Here is a 19,407-nt window from a genome sequence, read left to right as displayed (position 1 = left end):
ACCTCCATTTATAGATCACCTCCATTGAATTTCTTAGAAAAATATACTTTTTACTAATTGATAAATAAATATAGGCCTAAGGACATAACTTATATTGGATAAATCTCAGTAACTCTCAATGTTGATTGATAGCATTGATTTTATAATTATTGCTCATATATATATATATATATATATATATATATATATATATATAATTTTGTGGTTTCCGTCAATCAAGGGCTTTACCACCATACTTGAGATTCGGCCATTTCATAAATTTAGCATTTTATAATTTTTGTCCATAATTTTAATAATTAAAATACAGAATTATAATAAAGTAGTAATTTGTGGGTATGAATTGTGAATTATGAATTATGAATCATGAAGCAAGCGAATATGGAGCACATGAGTTTAGGGATAAAACGAGTGAATATTATATGGGCTTGATAGATAAAGCCTCATCATACAACCCTTGGGGTTGGTAAAATTGTTCTTCCCTATACTCACCGCTTCTTACCAAAATTTATACCTAATCTATCTTGAATAGGACGAATATAGTGCAAAACGTAAAATCTTACCCGCCTACAATTCTAGGTTAGTTTAAACCATTTAATTGAGCATCAAAATGTGGTTTTACCTATTTGTACTTATTCAATTTTAATTTGACTGCTTGTCTTAAGTAAAACAATTAATTTTTGTATATTTTTTTATCATAAGGTAGGCTAGCTGAAAAAAAAGGGTGAGAAAATAAATGAACCTAAGATATTTTTCAGAAAAAATAATATTTACTATTTAACTAAAATAAAAGTCAATTCAAATTTTTGTATGATACAAATTCATGATGGCTTGCTAATTTTCTACCTTGATAAATGGGTTATCAACAAATAATTAAGATTAAAATGTAATCTTAAGAAAAATAAAAAATATAGCAAACTTTATTCCATAAATATAAGATTTTTTATTTTTAATTTTTTTTTGTTCAATATTAAAAAATATTATATTTAAAAATATTTAAAACTAATACGATATTTTTAAATTTTTTTAAGAAAAACAAAATTTGGATAAATGAAAGGAGAAAAAAACAACTTCGTTTTTTCGACTTCATCACTAAACCTAGGAGGGCTTAACCTCAGTCTCAGTTTCAGTCTCAGTCTCAGAAGACACAACCACTCTTTCTTGCTTGATCTCCATTAATTATCCTCCATTTCAATCTCTATCACTGCCTGAAACTTGTCCTTCCATATCCTCAAACCTCCATTACTGTCCAACAAGAAGAACCACAATAATCCATTACTGTCCAACAAGAACAAATACAAACAAAAGCCAGAAATTTTCACGACGATGTCAATGGTGATGAAGAGAGTAGGATCTTCATTCTTTACTACACATCTTCGTGGTCCTTCATTTCCTCATACTGGTACTTTTTCTTTCTATTTCCCCCTGTTTTACCAGTCTTCTATTGAACGATTACATTGCCAAAGTTATGATTATCGTCAATTGATTATTCAATGTAATTTAGGGTTTACTAAAATTGATGATGCCCTTTATCTGTTTCGCCAATTGAAATCGTTACATCCTCCACCTTCTATCATTGATTTTAATCTATTGTTTTCGACCATGTTGAAGATGAAACCGAATCCCCCTTTTTCTACTGTTATTTCTCTTTCTAGGGAGCTTTATTTGTCAGAAATCCGTCCAGATTTGTTTTCCCTCAACATATTAGCTAATTGTTTCTGTCGATTAGGCTATGTAGATTATGGGTTTTCGATACTTGCCATTATCATTAAGTTAGGACATGAAGCTAATATGGTTACCTTCAATACTTTACTAAATGGTCTTATTCGGTCTCATCGATTCCATCAAGTGGATTTGTTGCTAGATAAAATTATCTATCTTGGCTTTCAAGCTACCGTTGTTACTTATGGAGCTATGTTTAAAGGTCTTTGTAAAGTAGGAAACAATGTTGGTGCTCTTCGTTTACTTGATAAATTGGAATGTCATGGACATTGTATTCCTGATATTGTTATATATAGTACTATTATTGATAGTCTATGTAAAGATCAACTTTTACCACAAGCTCTCAACCTCTTTGCTAAGATGAAAAAGAAGGGCATTTTCCCGGACATCATTACATGGGCTTCATTACTTCATGGATTTTGTGAAGCTGGACAATTGGACGAGGCAATGGAGTTGATAGATAAAATGGTGATTGAAGGGGTTTCTCCTAATATTGTCACCTATAATACTCTACTAGATGGCTTATGTAAAGTTGGACAACTTAAAAAGGCAATAGATGTGTTTTTATCTCTCACATCTAAAAGATTAAAGCCAGATTTACATACTCACACCATAATGATTAGAGGACTTTGTAAAGGAGGTTTAGTTGGTGAAGCATATGAGCTCTTCAAGAAAATGGAGGATGATGGATGTTCTCCGGATGCGTGTGCCATGAACACGATAATCACGGGATTATTTAAAGCTAATCATCTTTGCAAGGTTTTTGAGCTTGTAAATCGTATGACTAACAAACAATTCAAGGCTAATGCTACCACAACTTTATTGTTTCAAGGTTTATTAACTCATGACAATGTTAGTGATGCACAAAAGGAATTAATTGTACAAATTTTGAGATCTAACAATGTATGTAATTCAATTTGAATTTTTAACTTTGATTATATTTTGACGGATCTAAGGCTCTGATATTGTTGTTCAACATCATTGCATTATGTTCATGCTCAGTTGTTCACTACCAATCTTCCATGATCTTAGCAATGGAGTTGATGGATAAAATGGTGAGTGAAGGGGTGTCTCCTAATATTGTCACCTATAATACTCTAATAGGTGGCTTATGTAAAGTTGGACAACTTAGAAAAGGAATAGATGTGTTTTTATCCCTCACATCTGAAAGATTAACTCCATGTTTACATACTTACACTATAATGATTAGAGGACTTTGTAAAGGGTGTTTAATTGGTGAAGCATATGAGCTCTTCAAGAAAATGGAGAATGATGAATATTCTTCTGATGCACTTGCCATGAACACGATAATCATGGGAATATTTAATGCTAATCATCTTAGCAAGGTTTTTGAGGTAATAAATCTTATGACTAACAAACAATTCAAGACTAATGTTACCACAAGTCTACAACTTCATTGTTTCAAAGTTTATTGACTCGTGACAATGTTAGTGATTCACAAAAGGAATCAATTGTACAAATTTAAAGATCTAACAATGTATGTAATTCAATTCGAATTTTTAACCATGATTTACAATGTTAAGGCTCTAACATTGTTATTCAACTTTATTGCATTATGTTTATGCTCAGTTGCTCACTACATGAATTTCAATTTCTTCGTTTGATAATGTTGTTACTTGTTAATATCTTTACTTTAGCTTTATTGAAGTTAAAGTATACATTCTTTTGGCTTTCTCCAAATGTGTCGTTAAAGTGTTCCCCCTCAAACCACATAATCTAGTTGCTTAAAGTATTGCACTCTATCTTCTCGTTTCACTATGCTATTACACAATATTCAAAAGATTTCTTTCTTCAAGATGGTCCTAGAGACGCAGGTACATTGCTTTGCCCCTAAAGTTTTGATGTCTCTTTTGTGTAAACTTCCAAATTGAGTTGGGTTAAGTAGTTCTAGGAAATATATTGGTCCTACAATAGTTTCCAGTACGTTGTATTGTCAGCATTTGAGGGTGTTGTGTGCATTGATTTGTACAAATGTTGAGGATGATGCTAAATTTTTAATGAGCATTAATGGGAGTAAGGGAAATTATTGTTGACACTTTTGAGTGATGTTTTTAATGGATTTAGGTTCATTATACGAGGATAATTCAATGGAAGGGATGAATGTCTTCTTGGTTTGCTGTAATCAAAGAGGAAAGAGAAGAAAATGGATGTGATTTGGTTGGAATGTTCTCTTTTGTCACTCTTGCGGATTGTATAGAGTAATCCTTTTGGTTTGGTAATTTTTTGTGGTATCAAGGTGCTAACTTGTTGCTTAGTTTGATGCAGAGTTATTTTGTGGATAATCCAATGAAAGGAAGGAATTTCTTCCTGGATTGGTGAGGTACAAAGAGGAAAGGGAAGAAACTAGATGAGACCATGATTTGGTTGGAATGTGCTCTTTCGTATTCACTCTTGCAGATTGTATAGAGTAATCCTCTTGGTTTGGATAGATTTTTGGGGAATCAAGGTGCTGAATCATTGCTTAGCTTGGTGCAAAGTTATTAATATTAGTTTTGTGTTTATTGATGATGAAAATAAGTGAATTGATAATCAAAGAGCAAAAACAATCATGCAAGGATGTGCAACTTCTTGTCAAGATTGCCAGCTCATGGCCGTAAGAACTTGGACTACGGACAAAGGCGGCCAAGGTATTAATCTCATGCTTGATTAATTATCATAATGGATATAAGCAAAATGGATCTTTGATGTAGTACACGAGATTTCACAATCAAGTATTATTTAAAACAACCTTTTTTATTAATACAAGAGTGAGGTTGAATACCATCCAACTCCCCTTAATGCCTAGGTGGGAGCCTTTTTGAAGGCATTGGAGCAATACTGTAGTTCTATTATATATTTTTTTTAAAAAACTTGTTGAACTACATTTGTGTCAATTATCACTTCATAAGACCTTTAGCCAGCAGCATCGTGGATTGCTAGGAAATGCTCTCCAAATCTCCACCATTCTGTTACCTACCCGCATAAGAATAAAGACTTACATGTGTTGTATTATCTTCCAGTTGCATTTGTTTATTATATTTTACAAACTCTTGTTGTCTTCTTTGAGTTGCCCTTGCACAATTTTATGCATATGCTTTTCAAGCATTATGGTGCCTTATTGTGTCAGAGGCAAATAGGTACTTACATGATGCATCTTTGAGTTACATCCACAATTTTTTTTGTTTTCCATTATTGAATTTTTGTGCTCTGTGATATATTTTATGAGTTATTCATTTTGTATCAACATATTTTTGGCGGCCTTTGTTTTTCTGTGATTTCATTACCGGCCTTTAGCTTTATGTTTATACTATACTTCCGCATATGACTTGATTGCTTACTTTGAGACACTTATTTGCCCATTGAGATAGATCGTTAATGGTCAGTTCTTTTAGTGAGATATGAGATAGCAACCCAATTTGTAGGTGAGGGCATAGCAACCCAATTTGTATGCTTGTAGGACCGTTTGCCTTGGGTTTAATTCAAGCTTGTTCTTATATTGTGAATGGGAAAAGTTGAAAACAAAGTTGAGATATTACATGAATGATGAACTGAATGGTAGCTTTTAGTAGAAAAAACCTTCTATCAATCTTACTTCTTGATGGATTGATATATTATGGTTATTCGTCAAAAGTTTCAAGAATCTTAAGTATTTTAGGAAGTGTTTAGCCATCTTTTGATCGTTAGAGACGAGTGTTTTTAGCCATCTTTGTTTTTGTTCCAAAGAAAGAAGTGCACAGAACCAAGGCAAGAGTTTTCTGCTTCTGATATTTTGTGGAAGTGTTGATGATTGGGAAAATTTTCAAACCTTTTGTGCTTAGGGGATGGATGAAGTTGGTATTTTCTTGGGAAATTAATTATATGGTGTCAAATATTAGAAAGGAATCTGTTCAGATAGTTTCACGTGAAACTTTGAAAGAGCTCTTGGAGTTAGAGACTTGGAGTAATAATGAGGAACTGTATAAGAACCGATTTGGAGAGTTTCGGCTTAAGGGTGTTAGAATGCAATCACTTGAGAAGGAGGTTTGATTTAAAGGCATTCGTCCTTTGTTTCTTTTCAATGGAAGTGAGTGATTTGTTGCATTGTGGTTTTTGTATGAACTTTTAACTTGACCGGGATATGATTTAATAATGTAAATGTCTTTTTTGCCTAAACCAATACAAATATCTCTTGTTTTCGAAGTATTGAAGGCATGGTTATTATGTTGCAAAGTTGGAAATCAGCATATACCACGTGGACTACTAAAGTTTAAAGGGATATGAGTCTTTTTCTTGAAAGGATGTGATAGGGTTTTGAAATGCCTATCAGTCTATGTGTTGGGGAACCAGACAAACATGGGATATGATTTTTTGTACTTGAAGTCCATTATCTCATACTTGTATTTGAAATCCTATGAGTAATGATTTTTATGTGAAAATATTGCATGAAGCTGTATTAGTACCCAACAGATTGATGGTTATGACAAGTAAAGCTGATAATTCCTTGTGATACTGTTCAGTAAATATTATGTCACCCACTATTCAAGTTAGTAGTTGCACATATAGACAAATGGATGTACAGGCTGTTAGATTACTGACTGAATGAAAATAAAATCTTTTTCTTACAGCATTGAATTAGGGATTACTTCTGAGTTCTGGGTCTTGAGCAATAGCTGTAAAAATGATACTCCTGTCCTGTGACAATCTAAATGTCATCCCCATGGTACAAAATGTAACAACCGTTCTTTCAACTTTGTAGATATGGCCGACAATGAAGAGCTTGGAGGAACTTGAACTAGATGTTAACACACATAATGATATGAATCTCATGTGGAATTTTCAGGTACGATTCTCTAGAGATCTTTGCTAGTCATTCCAGGTTTTGCTGTAAAGAGGAAATATATGTTAACCATCTTCTCCGCTTAACGGATCTTGTATTTTATTTTTTATGTGGCTCCACACTTCACATTGCAGGACTGGAGTTAAGAACTCTTTTGTTGGCAATTGTCACAAATGTTCATTGAGTAAGTGTCCAGGCAAAGACGAGGAACCCAGAAAAACTGAACGTAAGGGTCATCTATGTAATATTTGTTTTGCGAGGAAGGTGAAGCCGTTAGAAATGTGTTATTGGCTCTTTGATGGTCTTTTAATTTGTGTTGCTTTTCTTTTCTGATTTAGATATAGCCAAGGAATAAGTAACTAGAATTTTTGTTAATATGGTATACAATGCTAACAAATTTGTTTTTCTGTATTCATTGATGTTATGATGTTATTTTTGTCAGAAACTCATAGTATTGCTATTGGCCATGGAGGAGTTGGTGCGCCTCTTATTGCATTGGCTAGTTCCAAAGCTGAAGTGAGTACATTAATACCCATCATATCTTTGTTATTGATAAAAGTATGAACTATGACCTGGTGCTCTAGTGGCTTACCCTCCACGAGTTTTGTATAGTTATTGTTACATTTTGGAGACATTATTTTGAAATGTATTTGTTCGTGGTGAGAGTTTTTATTGTCATGAGGGTTGCATTCTATGTTACTTGGACTCGGGTACTGATGTCGGATACTGGTACGTGTTTAAATGCCGGATACGTCTAAATATTCAATGTTACACCTAAAATGAAGTGTCTAAGTGTCATACCAATGTCCAAGCATCAAGGATTGGGCACAGGTACGTAAAGCAAAATGAAGAGTGCGAGTAACATAGGTTGCATTGTATAAGCTGTGATTTTGAATAGATCTCATGGGTTGTGGTCATGTGGACATGGGTTTTTATCTTGTTTTCTTTTTTCTTTTTTTATTGTGTGTGTATGAATAGATCTCATGGTTAATGTTTTTTGATCCTGAATTTCTGACAATTTGTTTTAGCTCCTTCCCTTAATATCCCTTCAGTAGTATCTTGTTCACCTATTAAAAAAATTGAACTATTGATGTCTTGTAGGATGTTCATGAAGCAGCTACTGGAGCTCTTTGGAACCTTGCCTTCAACCGTTGTAATGCACTGCGGATTATAGAAGAAGGTGGTGTTCGTGTCCTTGTTCATCTCCGTTTCTCTTCTGTGTCGAAGATGTCGAGGTTTATGGATGCATTGGCATCAGCATATATGTTTGATGGAAGGTAAGTATTTAAACTTTGTTTGCCTTGTTTACATAAGTGTTGAGTTATCTTGAATTTGCCTTCTTGATATGTGGGAACTAATGGTATTTCATCAAGATTTGTGGGGAAAACATCTACCTTATCTCAAACTTAGATTCAAAATGACTATTAATTCCTGCACGACCATGTTGCATGACTAAAGGTGTTCAAAGCTGATACGGTGATTTGATTTTTAATGGACCGACCTTATAACCGAATTCGATTTTGACCAACTATGCAAAAACCAATATGAGCACAATGTCCAATTTCGAACCAATTTAAAGCACCCAATTTCATAATTTCCTTTGTTAGATTATTTATTTACTTATATATAACTTTTTGGAATTAAGAGTCGGACATTATTGTTGTTTATTTGCATATTTAAATTACAAAAGAAATTAGTCTAAAAAATGTCAATTAAAATGACAAATGTGACCCATTGATCATGCTCAAAGTCATTTTGCCCTCTACAAGCGGCTATGATAAAAATGCGAGTTTTTTTTTTTTTAAAAAAAAAAATAAATCAAATGTAGAATTTTTAAAAGTTAACCACTTAAAGGTTTGATTTTTAGTTTTGACTTTTCCAAAATTAATACAGAGATCAAAATGTAAATTGTGCTGTTATTCTAGAAGTACATCTGCCTTTGATTTTGTATCAAGATTTGCAGTTGATCTCCGTTTAAGTTTCCATATTTCTTTACATGTATTCCTTCCATCTGTGACAATTGACAAACATGACATGTTAATTAATTAAAATATATATTTGAACTTATTACCATTAATTATAAAGAAAATAGAATAAAAATAATAATTACCTTCCTTTTCTGGCAACAAAATTTTATTCTTCTTACTAAAATCATGACCATTACTTAACACCTAACTTTACCTCATTAAAACTATTATTTAAATAAAAGTAGATAATTATAGTTTACTTTATGAATTAGATTCGAGGTTAGATTCTATGAATCAGAATTTATGAGGAAAATAAAATAAAAAATTATTATTGTGCAAGCATGGTCTTTGGGGTATAATATATGAAAATAACATAATTTTTTTTTGCTAAAATTCTAAAATTAGTTTTTCAGTATTGAGACCAAAAAAAATTTACAAATTATAATTGTTAGATATTGACCCAAAACAAAAAATAGCGGAAAAATTAGTATAGTGTAGCTCAAATTTATTGACATAAAACACAAAATTTACCTACTTTTTAGAAAATAAATTGTATCAATCGAATTCAATTAGATATCTAAATACTATTAAGATTTAACAGATCTAAATCGTACATCATCATGATAATAATAGAATGTATGAGTCTAACTAAAAAAAGCCACGATATATAGCAATAATAGTAATAATATTATTATTATTTTTATTATTTGTATAAGAAATTTAGAGGACATCGGCACGCAGTTGCTAGCATGAGATCATCAAATGATTTCAACGTTAAGGTTAGTGATAATAAATTCAGTAAATCTAGTCATATTTTATGATTATAAATTAAAAATCAATTAATACGAGTGTTTTGATGGAAAAATGGACATATTTTAAGGGATAAAATTTAAAACGAAATATAAAAAAGAATTTAGGAGCTGCAAACATTGAAGAAAAGATAAAATAGAATTGTTTAAATGATTTGGGCTTGAGCAAAGACTAAACGAATCAATAAGAAGGATAGAAAGTTAAAGCTCGGGAGTTAAAAGCTATAATCTTGTAAAAATGAAGGGAGTAATAATCGACCAAAAAATTAATTTGAAAATTAAAGCCGTAGAATATGTTATTTATATCAGCCTATCATATATTCTCCTAAAGTCTAGAAAGATGAAAAAAAAAAATACTTACCAACAAATGTATAGTGTGAAAAGCTCTTCCAGTAAAGGATTGAAAAGAGGAAACATGTAGAATAAGATAACCACCCTTCTCTACTTGCATTAGAACTTCTGATAATGATATTCTTTCCAATGTTGATATTTGGATTACCATCTCCTTATCACTCATCTTATTTACTGAAACTGAATATTTTGATGATGATTTCTCTTCAATATTACTTCTTATTTTTCCACTCTTTTCTTTTATTAATTCCACTGAATTTCTTTGTGAAAATGAAGATTCTGATAATAAGAGCTCTTCTTTTTTCTGTGCTAAATCCTTCACTTCTTTTTGTAGTTCTGGTATGTACTTTAACACCCTTGAAACTGTTGCAGGAATACTTAGTTTTTTCTGTAGAAAAAAAAACTTGGAATTAAATCATGTATCGATTGTAGCGTTAATGATTAATTGTCAAGAAACCAACTAAACTAAAAGTTTAAGCTGATAGTTGAACATCCAGAATATGTTATATATTCTAACACGCTCTGTCATACGAGAGCCGTTTGATCTAGAAGTGTGGATGCAGCACAAATCTTCCGCATATCCAATGCTAAATATTTATATGAGTGGTGGGTGTGATTTTAACTCGTGACCTCTTGTCATGTTAACTCTGATCATGTTAAGAAACCAACACAACCATCAGCTTGGCTTAAGCTGATGGTTGGAACCCGGAGTATGTTATATACTCTAACATCTAAGCAATCTCTAATAATTTTTTTAAATAAAATACTTACCATATGATCAGTTGAGGGAAGCAAAGCACGTAAAGAGGAATACAGACCATTGATCTTCTTCCTCCTATCTCTCTCACTTGCATTATGGTTCATTTTTCTATCAGTCGCCGCAACTACACCACCACCACCACCACCACCAAGATCAGCCGAGCTCGTACTCGGGGGCGATTCGCTTTGCTTAACATGATGATCATCATGGTCTTTAACTTGAACTTGTGAGCAATAAAAATCAGGAAGAAATATGTTGTCTAAGTCAAAATCTCCAAAGGCTTCATTTGATCCTATTTCAATAGGAATAGGGTATTCACATGGTACAAAAGGACACATTTTTCACTTGGTAGATTATAAGGGTTGTTTTCTTAGATGCTTAGTTTTTGGGGATATCTTGTGAAAGACAATAGCGTCCAAGAGAAGTTGGGTTTATATAACCTAGATTACTTGGAAAAAAAAAATGATATTCATAACTCTTAAAAGTATATAGAAAATAAAAAAAAATTATTATACTAATTATATCGTTTCATATGGAAATTTGTAAAATAACCCTTATAGTATAATGTTGATTTTTTGATTTGAAATAAGGAAAATCTCTTACAATAAGTCTTTAACCATTAGGTTAACTCACAACACTCAAAAATAATTGTCTTGAACAATATAATTAATGCTTATACACAGCTCGTACCTTCGCATATATCGTAACTGGTATACTTTCTCCGTTCTTTTACATGTTTTGTTTGACTTTTTGCGCAATCTAATGTGTTATTTTAATTTATATATTGAAGCATGCATAACTAAAAGTTATATTAAAATATGCATAACTATATTTTTCTTTACATATTAGCCGTAATATACAACATATAATGAATAATAAAATGACCGTAATGTTGTAGGATGTATTTCAAAATTGAGGACGTATATAAAAAATGTTTGGTGATATATTAATTACTTGAACCAATTATGCATCACAATCAAGTAATTAAAGTTAATTTAGTTAAAAGTGTGCGTGAGTGCTTAGCATGATGACTAAGCTATTAGGTTTGGTTAAGTGTGGTTAAGGTCATCAATTAATTATCTAAAATTTGTAAGTGGTAGATTGAGTGTGAGATTTGTATTTTATATTATGATGAAAGTGTGTTATGTAGATGATGTACATGTGGTGTCCTTAAGCTTTCATGTTTAATTATATATTATTATTACATGTGGCATTGTTAATTATATTTTTATGATTAAATACCAAAAAAGTGGTCCAATAAGATGATAGACTTTTGGTTATTGGGCCTTATCTCTTAAGAGTATTTGTTAGGCCTTTTTGTATTGATCTTTTGCACTTTGTTGTTTCATTTCATACCTAAGTTTAGTTTGTCTTGTAATGACTTTACTCAATAAAGCATGTTCATAAATTAATAGATTACAAGAGAATTGTAGATTCATTTTATTAAAATCCCTGAAGGCGTAAACCTCTCAATTCTTATTATTGTGGGTTATTATATCTCTTTTTTATTGTATGATCTTTAAAAGATTGAGGTCCTTTGTTAACCATTGATGATAAAATAGGGATTAAAATTTACGTTGGTAGGTTTTGTACTTTTCGCCAATAATATAACTGGAAGACACATCACCAGTAGGGCTACACTTGACTAATGAACTATATGGAATTTGTTGATACATAACACAAATTGTTATGAGAGACGGTATTGCCGAGAGACGCATTAGATATATGGGCTAAATAAGAATGTGAGCTTTTTGTTTTGAGGTTATTTCTTTGAGATACAGTCTCTCACAAGAATAGTTGAATACATAAAGCCTCTTTTTCCTAAAGCCTTAGATAGTCGGACACCTGGAATGAGCTTATAACTGCCCTTATTTGTAATTCCATATGATTATTATACTTCTACATATTTATCTTTGCATTATATTCAATTTGAATTGTTGTTCAATCGTTTGTGTTATCAATTACGATAAAAGAGTGTTTATGTTTTGAATAATGTTCCTAATCAATAAACACTCGTTATAAATGAAGTTTAGTTGTGTTTTCTGAATGATATTTGCTTGAATAATTTGGATTTAAAGACATGCATTACCCGATGCTATTATAAATCAGCATGTCTTGTATGAGACCGTCTCACCGTGAAACGAGTCCATACAAGCAGCCCATTAGGGAAAATATAAAGAAAAACAACGGAATTCGAATTGTTCAAAGTTAAAAATTGTTTTTTTTAAGTTTGGGCTGACCCAATTGAGACCATTTTATGGTGAGACGATCTCAATAAATAATTAGTGATTATAAATAGTTTTTTACCAAGCCGGGTTGTAGAAGGGGTTGCAGAACCCACGAAATTATTTTCAAAAGTGTCGTATGTTATTTTTCCAAAACAAACTGTCAAAAAAATTCAAAATAAAACTCCAGTTTTATCAAAAACAAAGTGTCACAATCTTATTAAATTGTCAAAATTCTAAAGAAAAAGAGTGTCATTTTTTTCCGTAAAAGCTGTCGAATAGTTTGTCAATGAGTAGGGCACAAATTTGATCCAAAAAGTATCACAATTTATTTCAATTGTAGTGTCTACAATGATATGGAATGGTTAAAATTATGCATAGAAATGTATACAACTATTTTCCAAATTGGTGTCACAAATTTTATCCATCCTAAAGTTTCCCAATTTTTTTCAAACGAAGTTTCACAAAATACAAGAAAAAAGAGTGACAAACTTTTTTTCCTAATTGCAATAATGAAAGGGAAAATGTGTTGCGAACTATTTTATATGTTGTAACCATTTTGATGTCAAAAATATTATTAAATGGGTCACAAAATAAGTCTAATAAAATATCAAATATGTTTTATCAAAAACATAGTCAAAATTGCGTCAAATTTTTTAATCAAACGTAACAATTAAAATAATTTGTCATCAATATTATAAAAAGTGTCTTAAGTTTCATCCAATAAAAATATCGAAATATTTCAAAAAAGGTATCGCAAAGTTTTCAAAAACAAGTATCAAATTTCTTTTAAAGAAGTCACAAATTTAAATCAAAGTGTCAAAATATTTGACGAAAAGGTGTCACAAATACTTTTATCATAAAGTATCACTAATTCTTTATGTAAATACTGCACAAATTTTGTTAATAAAGTGTTAAAACAAATTCTTACACAATGGTGTCCCAAACATTATCCATGTGACATAAAGTTCACAAGCTTTTGTTCAAAAGTGCCACAAAATTTTTCGATAAATAGTGTTAAAACATGTTTAATAAAGTGCATAATTTTTACTAAAAAGTGCCACAAAATGTCAGCCAAAAATCTCCCAAATTAAAAACAAGTGTCACATGACTTCAAAATTAAAGGTAAAACAAAATTTTACGAAAAAAGTGTAACAAAATTCTTACCAAACAAGTATCCCAAACTTACAAAAATGTCAATTTATTCTAGAAAGTAACACAAAAATTTTAGAATAAATGTCACAAATTTTCACAAAAAAAGTGTCACAAATTTTCACAAAAAAAGTGTCACAAATTTTATAAAAAAAATTCACAAAAATTTAACAAAAAGTGTTAACAAATATTTACAAAAATGTCACAAATATTTTACAAATAAGTCTCACAAAAATTTTTGAGACAATGTCACAAAATTATTAATGAAATATGTGTCATAATATTTTACGAAAAGTTTCACGAATTCTTCTACCAATTTTTTATACAAATTATCTTGAAATAGATGTCCCTGAATACTTATCAAAAAGTGTCACAAAATTTTTATAAATTCGTCACAAAATATTTTTGCTTATTATTTATAAAAAGTGACAAATTTTTTGCTAAAAAGTGCCACAAATTTGTTTTCTTTCACAATAAAGTGTCACATAACATTTACCCAACAGCGTCAAAATATTTTCACACAAATTGTCAATATTTTTACAAAAGAAGTACAGGATAAATTGTCACAAAGTTTACACCAAAAAAGTCTCACTACTATTTTAGGAAAGGTGACATAAATTTCACAAAATAATTGTCACAAATATTTACTGAGAAAGTGTCACAAACCTCCCATCAAAATAGTGTCACAAACAAAATTTTTATGATAAAATGTCACAAATTTGTCATGAAATTGTGTCACAAAATTGTTACCAAAAAGTGTCACAAACTACTTTTTTACAAAATAAGTGTAAAATTATTACGAAATAAGTGTCACGAAATTATAACATAATTTATTTTCTCAGATACTGTTGGCTATTGGCTGTTGAATAGCCAAAAAAGTGAAAACACATTTATTTTCTGAGATAGTACACCACTCAGTTTTCTTATATCTTATGGATTACTGTTTACATACAACTAGCTGTACAAACTCAAGTTCCATAGATAGTCTCAGGCCTTAACTCATCTTGATTGTTGCCGAAAGAATACGAGTGATATGCATGCTTAGGTATCTACACCTATTCTTTGTGCTACCTGGATCCAAAAACATTATTTATCTCATTGAAATTTGCACAAGCATTTGATATAGTAGATATGAACGATTATAAATTAATACTTCTATTACAATATTGAAATAAATTATAGTCTTTTAGCGACAATCTTACGTTAATCTGTTTGGTTTATATAGCTAACTCCATATTAACTTTATCTTTATCTCATTGTTGTTTAGTTTTCTTTGGTAGTAGATTTGAATGATATCCAAATACTTATCCTTAGCCACAACATTGTACAGTTTTTTTCCCAAGACCTTTCTTGGTTCTAACAAAACATCCGGGACTAGCTAGGGACTCCCTAATCCGTCTTCACCGATCATACGAGAGCAAATTTCCAAAAGGGGCTAAATTATTTTATATGTTAGTGAAATGATTAACGGTCCAAAATTCGTGAGTTAGAATGACGCTTTATGTTAATCATTTGTTCTTATTTGCTCTAAAAGCTAAGTTAGCACATCATGTAAAATTGGCGTCATAAATCACTAATTGATGTAGAGGGTGTTCATTCGGTTCATCGGGTTGATTTCAAATTGGTTCAAAGTCGGGTCCTTTGTATGTTGCTTTTTACATTGTTATAAATTCGTTTTTCAAATCAGGTCGAATCAGATTTGGTTACAAGGTTGGTCTGGTTTGAACGCCCGCTTAATCTACTGCCATTCATTTCGAACTCAACATGAACGTACCTCTTTAAAAGTATGAACATCGCAACCCCAAAGCCAAGTGTCACAACCTGCATCTCTCGCACCCCATATATCGTTTCTCCGATCATCACCGACATGAACAGCATCCTCCGGATTTACTCCTACAAGATCACACGCCTTCAGAAATATAATCGGGTTTGGCTTCTCTGCTGCAACCTGCTCTCAACATTTCACAAAGAAATCCGATTTAGAAGCAGTAACAGAAACACATCCAAGCAGAAAAATACAGTGCACACGAAAGCCTCTTACTTCAGCTGAAACAGCAACTGCATCGAACCAGTTTTCACAATTCAGAGCCCTTAATAAAGGCCTTAGTCGCGTATCAAAGTTTGAGACGATTGCTACTCGTACACCCTCATTTCTTAGAGCCCGAAATACATTTCCTGCATTTGGGTCACAAAGCTTCCACGCCTTGAAGCAAAAACTAACATCAGCATAAATCCTCCACGTACGAACCTATAGTTACTAGGAAACAAGTCAAATTCCTTACGAGAGACAATGAGTTTTGATCAATCGATATATATTGTCAAGGAACCATCTCAACGAAAAACTTAAGCTGATGGTTGAGGCCCCAGGATATGTTATATAATCTAACACGCCCCCTCGTGGTTGAGATTTGAACCCGTGACCTATTGTCACGCTGGCTTCTGATACCATGTCATAGATACATCTCAACCAAAAGCTTAAGCTGATGGTTGAGGCTTCAGGATATGTTATATACTCTGTCTGGTTTGACATATATCAATGCTAATCAGTAATAATCAGTTTTACTGGAAAATTAGACTAGTTCCTTAGAGAGACACGAAGCATATGATCAACTTATGAATGTTACTAATCTACCTTCTCCGTCATATAGTAGTTATATAGCTCTTCAAAATACTGCTTGTCTGAACAACCAGTGGAAAAAGATACAATGAATTGCCAGAATGGTCTACCATCATCAACATATCTGCATAAGGAGTGTCATGATAATTAATTCCTCTGTTTCGAGTCATTACCATTAGATGTTAGTTTTTTTAAGTACAGGATAGGCCGAGAGAAGGGAGGGGGCTACGAGAATCGAACCTATAAGTCTGACCTTACATGAAAAAAGTGATGCATGTTTCACCTGAGACAAGAACTGATTCTCTACCAATATTCTATAAAACATTGGTAATTATCATTTATGTCATATTACCATCCTGTCTAGAAAATGGAATTATAGGATCACAAATGGGCACAACATACCAACAAAAACCACTCACAAAATACACATAGAAACTTGTATAGAGACAAGGATGACCATAACCAAACTTGAATTCACAATTTTTGAGTGAAGTGGCATCCAACATACTATTTTATTAACAAAAACAAGAAGCTAACTTATAGAGTGTTTTACAATCGATTGTTAGTTATTGGTTGTTAGTTGTTAGCTGTATGACTAGTTGATAACATTGACTTTTTTATTAGTTGTTAAGTCAACGTAAGGGAACGAATTCAAAAAGTCACAAAGGAATCACAAGTCACCACTTCTATCGAAAAGTCACCAGGGAATCAAACCTAGCTACTACTTCCTCTATTCCACCAAATTTACCTCACTTTCCTTTTTAGTCCTTCTCACCAATTTGCCCAATTTCTATTTTAATCCACATTCTTTCTTTAACTCTAACCCACTCATTTATCTTAAGTTTTTCGTCTCATCCACATATTTCTCCTACGACCCGCAAAATTTTTTTTGTCTGATTTTTCTTAGTTTTCTCACCAAATGCCTATCGGATAAATTTGAGACAAATTTGGTGGGGACGGGGAGAGTAATAAGTATTACAATTTCCTCTCTCTGTTCTTTTTTGTTTTCCTCGTTAACCTTTTGCACATTTTTTAAAATAAATTTTGAGCCTTTATATATATCTAAATACGAATCATACAAAATTATAAAAAATATATGATAAAAAAGTATACCTTAAGACGAATCTAACGATATCTCACATGGATATTTTTTATCATCTATATATCTTAAAAAATCTTAATCAAATTTCTCACACCAAAATAGAATATTGTAAACGAAAAGAATATTAGGAAAGAAAGAGAATACAACATAGGGGAACAAATTCATAAGTCCACATATGGGATCAGACATAACTAACACACTCATGTTGAAATATAACATATTACACAAAGTACATAGCCAGCTTGAATCTTGCTGAAGAAACTGTTATAATTTATTCAATTAACATATCCTTCTAATTACGATTTGGATAAGGATTAAGAAGCAGAACATTAATTACAGAACAAAAAGGAAAAACTGGACGGCTAATAGCAGAAGTTATAATAACTATCATAATTAAGCAACATTTGATAATTCTTTATCCAATTATCCAATGTTATTAAGTGACTTTCCTTATACAAAGTTGTAGAATTAGATATACACAATCCTTAATAACAAACATTATTTCGAATGAAAGCGTTTAATCATAAATTAAAAAACAATTAAGAAGAAGATGTAATCAAACCTGAGACTAGATCTTCTCCAAGGTTGTTCATAAGCCCATCTATATCTACTCAAAATCTCATTTTCTGAATACTTCACACCATACTTCTCCCCTATTTGCCTATATATCTGCATCCAACAATATCCACAATATGTTGTTGAATGGTACACTTCATAATACCCATGACCCACCATTTTTTTCTTCAATTTCTTGATTTAAAAATCTGATTTCAATTAAAAAATTATTCATAACACTTAATTTTTTTATATATTTTAATAAAACATTTCTAAAAGCCACTAAATACTACTTTCAAAACAAAAATCAATAGATATTAGGAATCAAAATCAATTAATTAGCAATTCGTCCATATCTTAAACCCACTAATTGCCTCATTTTGAACAAAACCCAATAAATTTTTAAATTCAACACCAATGATTTCTCGAAAATATGGAAGAATAAATGCTAAAAATGATTAAAATGCCCTTTTCCATATGAAACATCATATCAGTTTATATAAATCAAATTAATAAGAATAACATTCTTCTGTGTTATACTCGAACCGAAGTTCTCTAAATAACATATAGTAACTGTAGGATCATAGAAAAGGCAAATACCTTAGAAGTAGATTGAGCGGGAACAAGAACAGTGCCAACAGCATCAACAAATAAAGCTTTATGAGTAATATTACCACCATACAATGATTTTCTATAATCTTCATAATCTTTTGACCAAAACCCATTTCCCATTTCTGGGTCTGATACTGCTGCTGATATTAATTCTGAGTACGTTTTCTGGGTAATTATCTTATTTTTGCTTCTTTTTAGTATCTGGGTAACTATCTTGTTTCTTAACATACCCATTTTTGCAGAGATTTTTGTTTTAGAAAGTTTAGTACTATGTATTAGTTCTAATCTAAAGAAGGATAATTAGGGATTTTATATATTTTCCTGGTTTGAATGATTGCTAATTTTGGGACTGGTTTTTGATTTTGAGAGTGAAATAACAAAATAGGAAAAAAGGAGGGTGAAGGAAAGAAGCAAGGATCAAGGAGGGAGGGAGGGAAGGGCGGGATTGAAAAATAATATGGGTTCATACTCATAGATAAGTAAGTGGTCTTTTATTTATACCAATATTACAATAATGCCATTAGTTTGTCGATCATAGTCTATATAGATTCGTACTGGAGGCATTCAAAACAGATAATTGAATCGAACTTTGATCAATTTTTAAAATGAATTTATAATGATATAAAATAAATGTTGATATGTACAAGATTTAATTTTAACCCAATTTAAAATCGACCTAATAGTATGAATGAATACCTCTCACACATATCTCACCCAATTTA

The 19,407-nt window shown here is 31.5% G+C and overlaps 3 protein-coding genes across 4 annotated transcripts; 1 reads left to right on the top strand and 2 right to left on the bottom strand.

The window, feature by feature from the left end:
* Nucleotides 1-1,053: 1,053 nt before the first annotated feature.
* Nucleotides 1,054-9,679, top strand: LOC130825908 (pentatricopeptide repeat-containing protein At1g63080, mitochondrial-like). The gene is made up of 5 exons (XM_057691369.1): nucleotides 1,054-2,628; nucleotides 2,661-3,074; nucleotides 6,455-6,538; nucleotides 6,978-7,051; nucleotides 7,637-9,679. Exons 1-5 carry the CDS (start codon nucleotides 1,324-1,326, stop codon nucleotides 7,707-7,709), a joined length of 1,950 nt encoding a protein of 649 aa, XP_057547352.1. The 5' UTR covers nucleotides 1,054-1,323; the 3' UTR covers nucleotides 7,710-9,679.
* Nucleotides 8,452-10,760, bottom strand: LOC130825907 (transcription factor bHLH101-like). Its single transcript, XM_057691368.1, has 4 exons — nucleotides 10,434-10,760; nucleotides 9,673-10,050; nucleotides 8,646-8,706; nucleotides 8,452-8,546 (listed from the first exon to the last, which is right to left on the bottom strand). Exons 1-4 carry the CDS (start codon nucleotides 10,758-10,760, stop codon nucleotides 8,452-8,454), a joined length of 861 nt encoding a protein of 286 aa, XP_057547351.1.
* A 3,868-nt stretch (nucleotides 10,761-14,628) lies between these two features.
* LOC130826139 (uncharacterized) lies at nucleotides 14,629-19,402 on the bottom strand. 2 transcript variants are annotated; one of them, XM_057691686.1, is made up of 6 exons: nucleotides 18,674-19,402; nucleotides 18,081-18,187; nucleotides 16,432-16,540; nucleotides 15,841-16,047; nucleotides 15,574-15,747; nucleotides 14,629-14,870 (listed from the first exon to the last, which is right to left on the bottom strand). In XM_057691686.1, the coding sequence occupies exons 1-6, from the start codon at nucleotides 18,917-18,919 to the stop codon at nucleotides 14,841-14,843; spliced, it is 873 nt and encodes a 290-aa protein (XP_057547669.1). In that variant the 5' UTR covers nucleotides 18,920-19,402; the 3' UTR covers nucleotides 14,629-14,840. The 2 variants fall into 2 exon arrangements, with proteins under 2 accessions (XP_057547669.1, XP_057547670.1); XM_057691687.1 differs by having other exon boundaries at nucleotides 15,841-16,002; nucleotides 18,674-19,399.
* Nucleotides 19,403-19,407: the final 5 nt, after the last annotated feature.

Source organism: Amaranthus tricolor, chromosome 10 (assembly GCF_026212465.1).
Source record: "Amaranthus tricolor cultivar Red isolate AtriRed21 chromosome 10, ASM2621246v1, whole genome shotgun sequence".
Taxonomy (NCBI): domain Eukaryota; kingdom Viridiplantae; phylum Streptophyta; class Magnoliopsida; order Caryophyllales; family Amaranthaceae; genus Amaranthus; species Amaranthus tricolor.
Note: the sequence above shows the minus strand (reverse complement) of the source record. Positions and strands in the feature narration are given on the sequence as shown.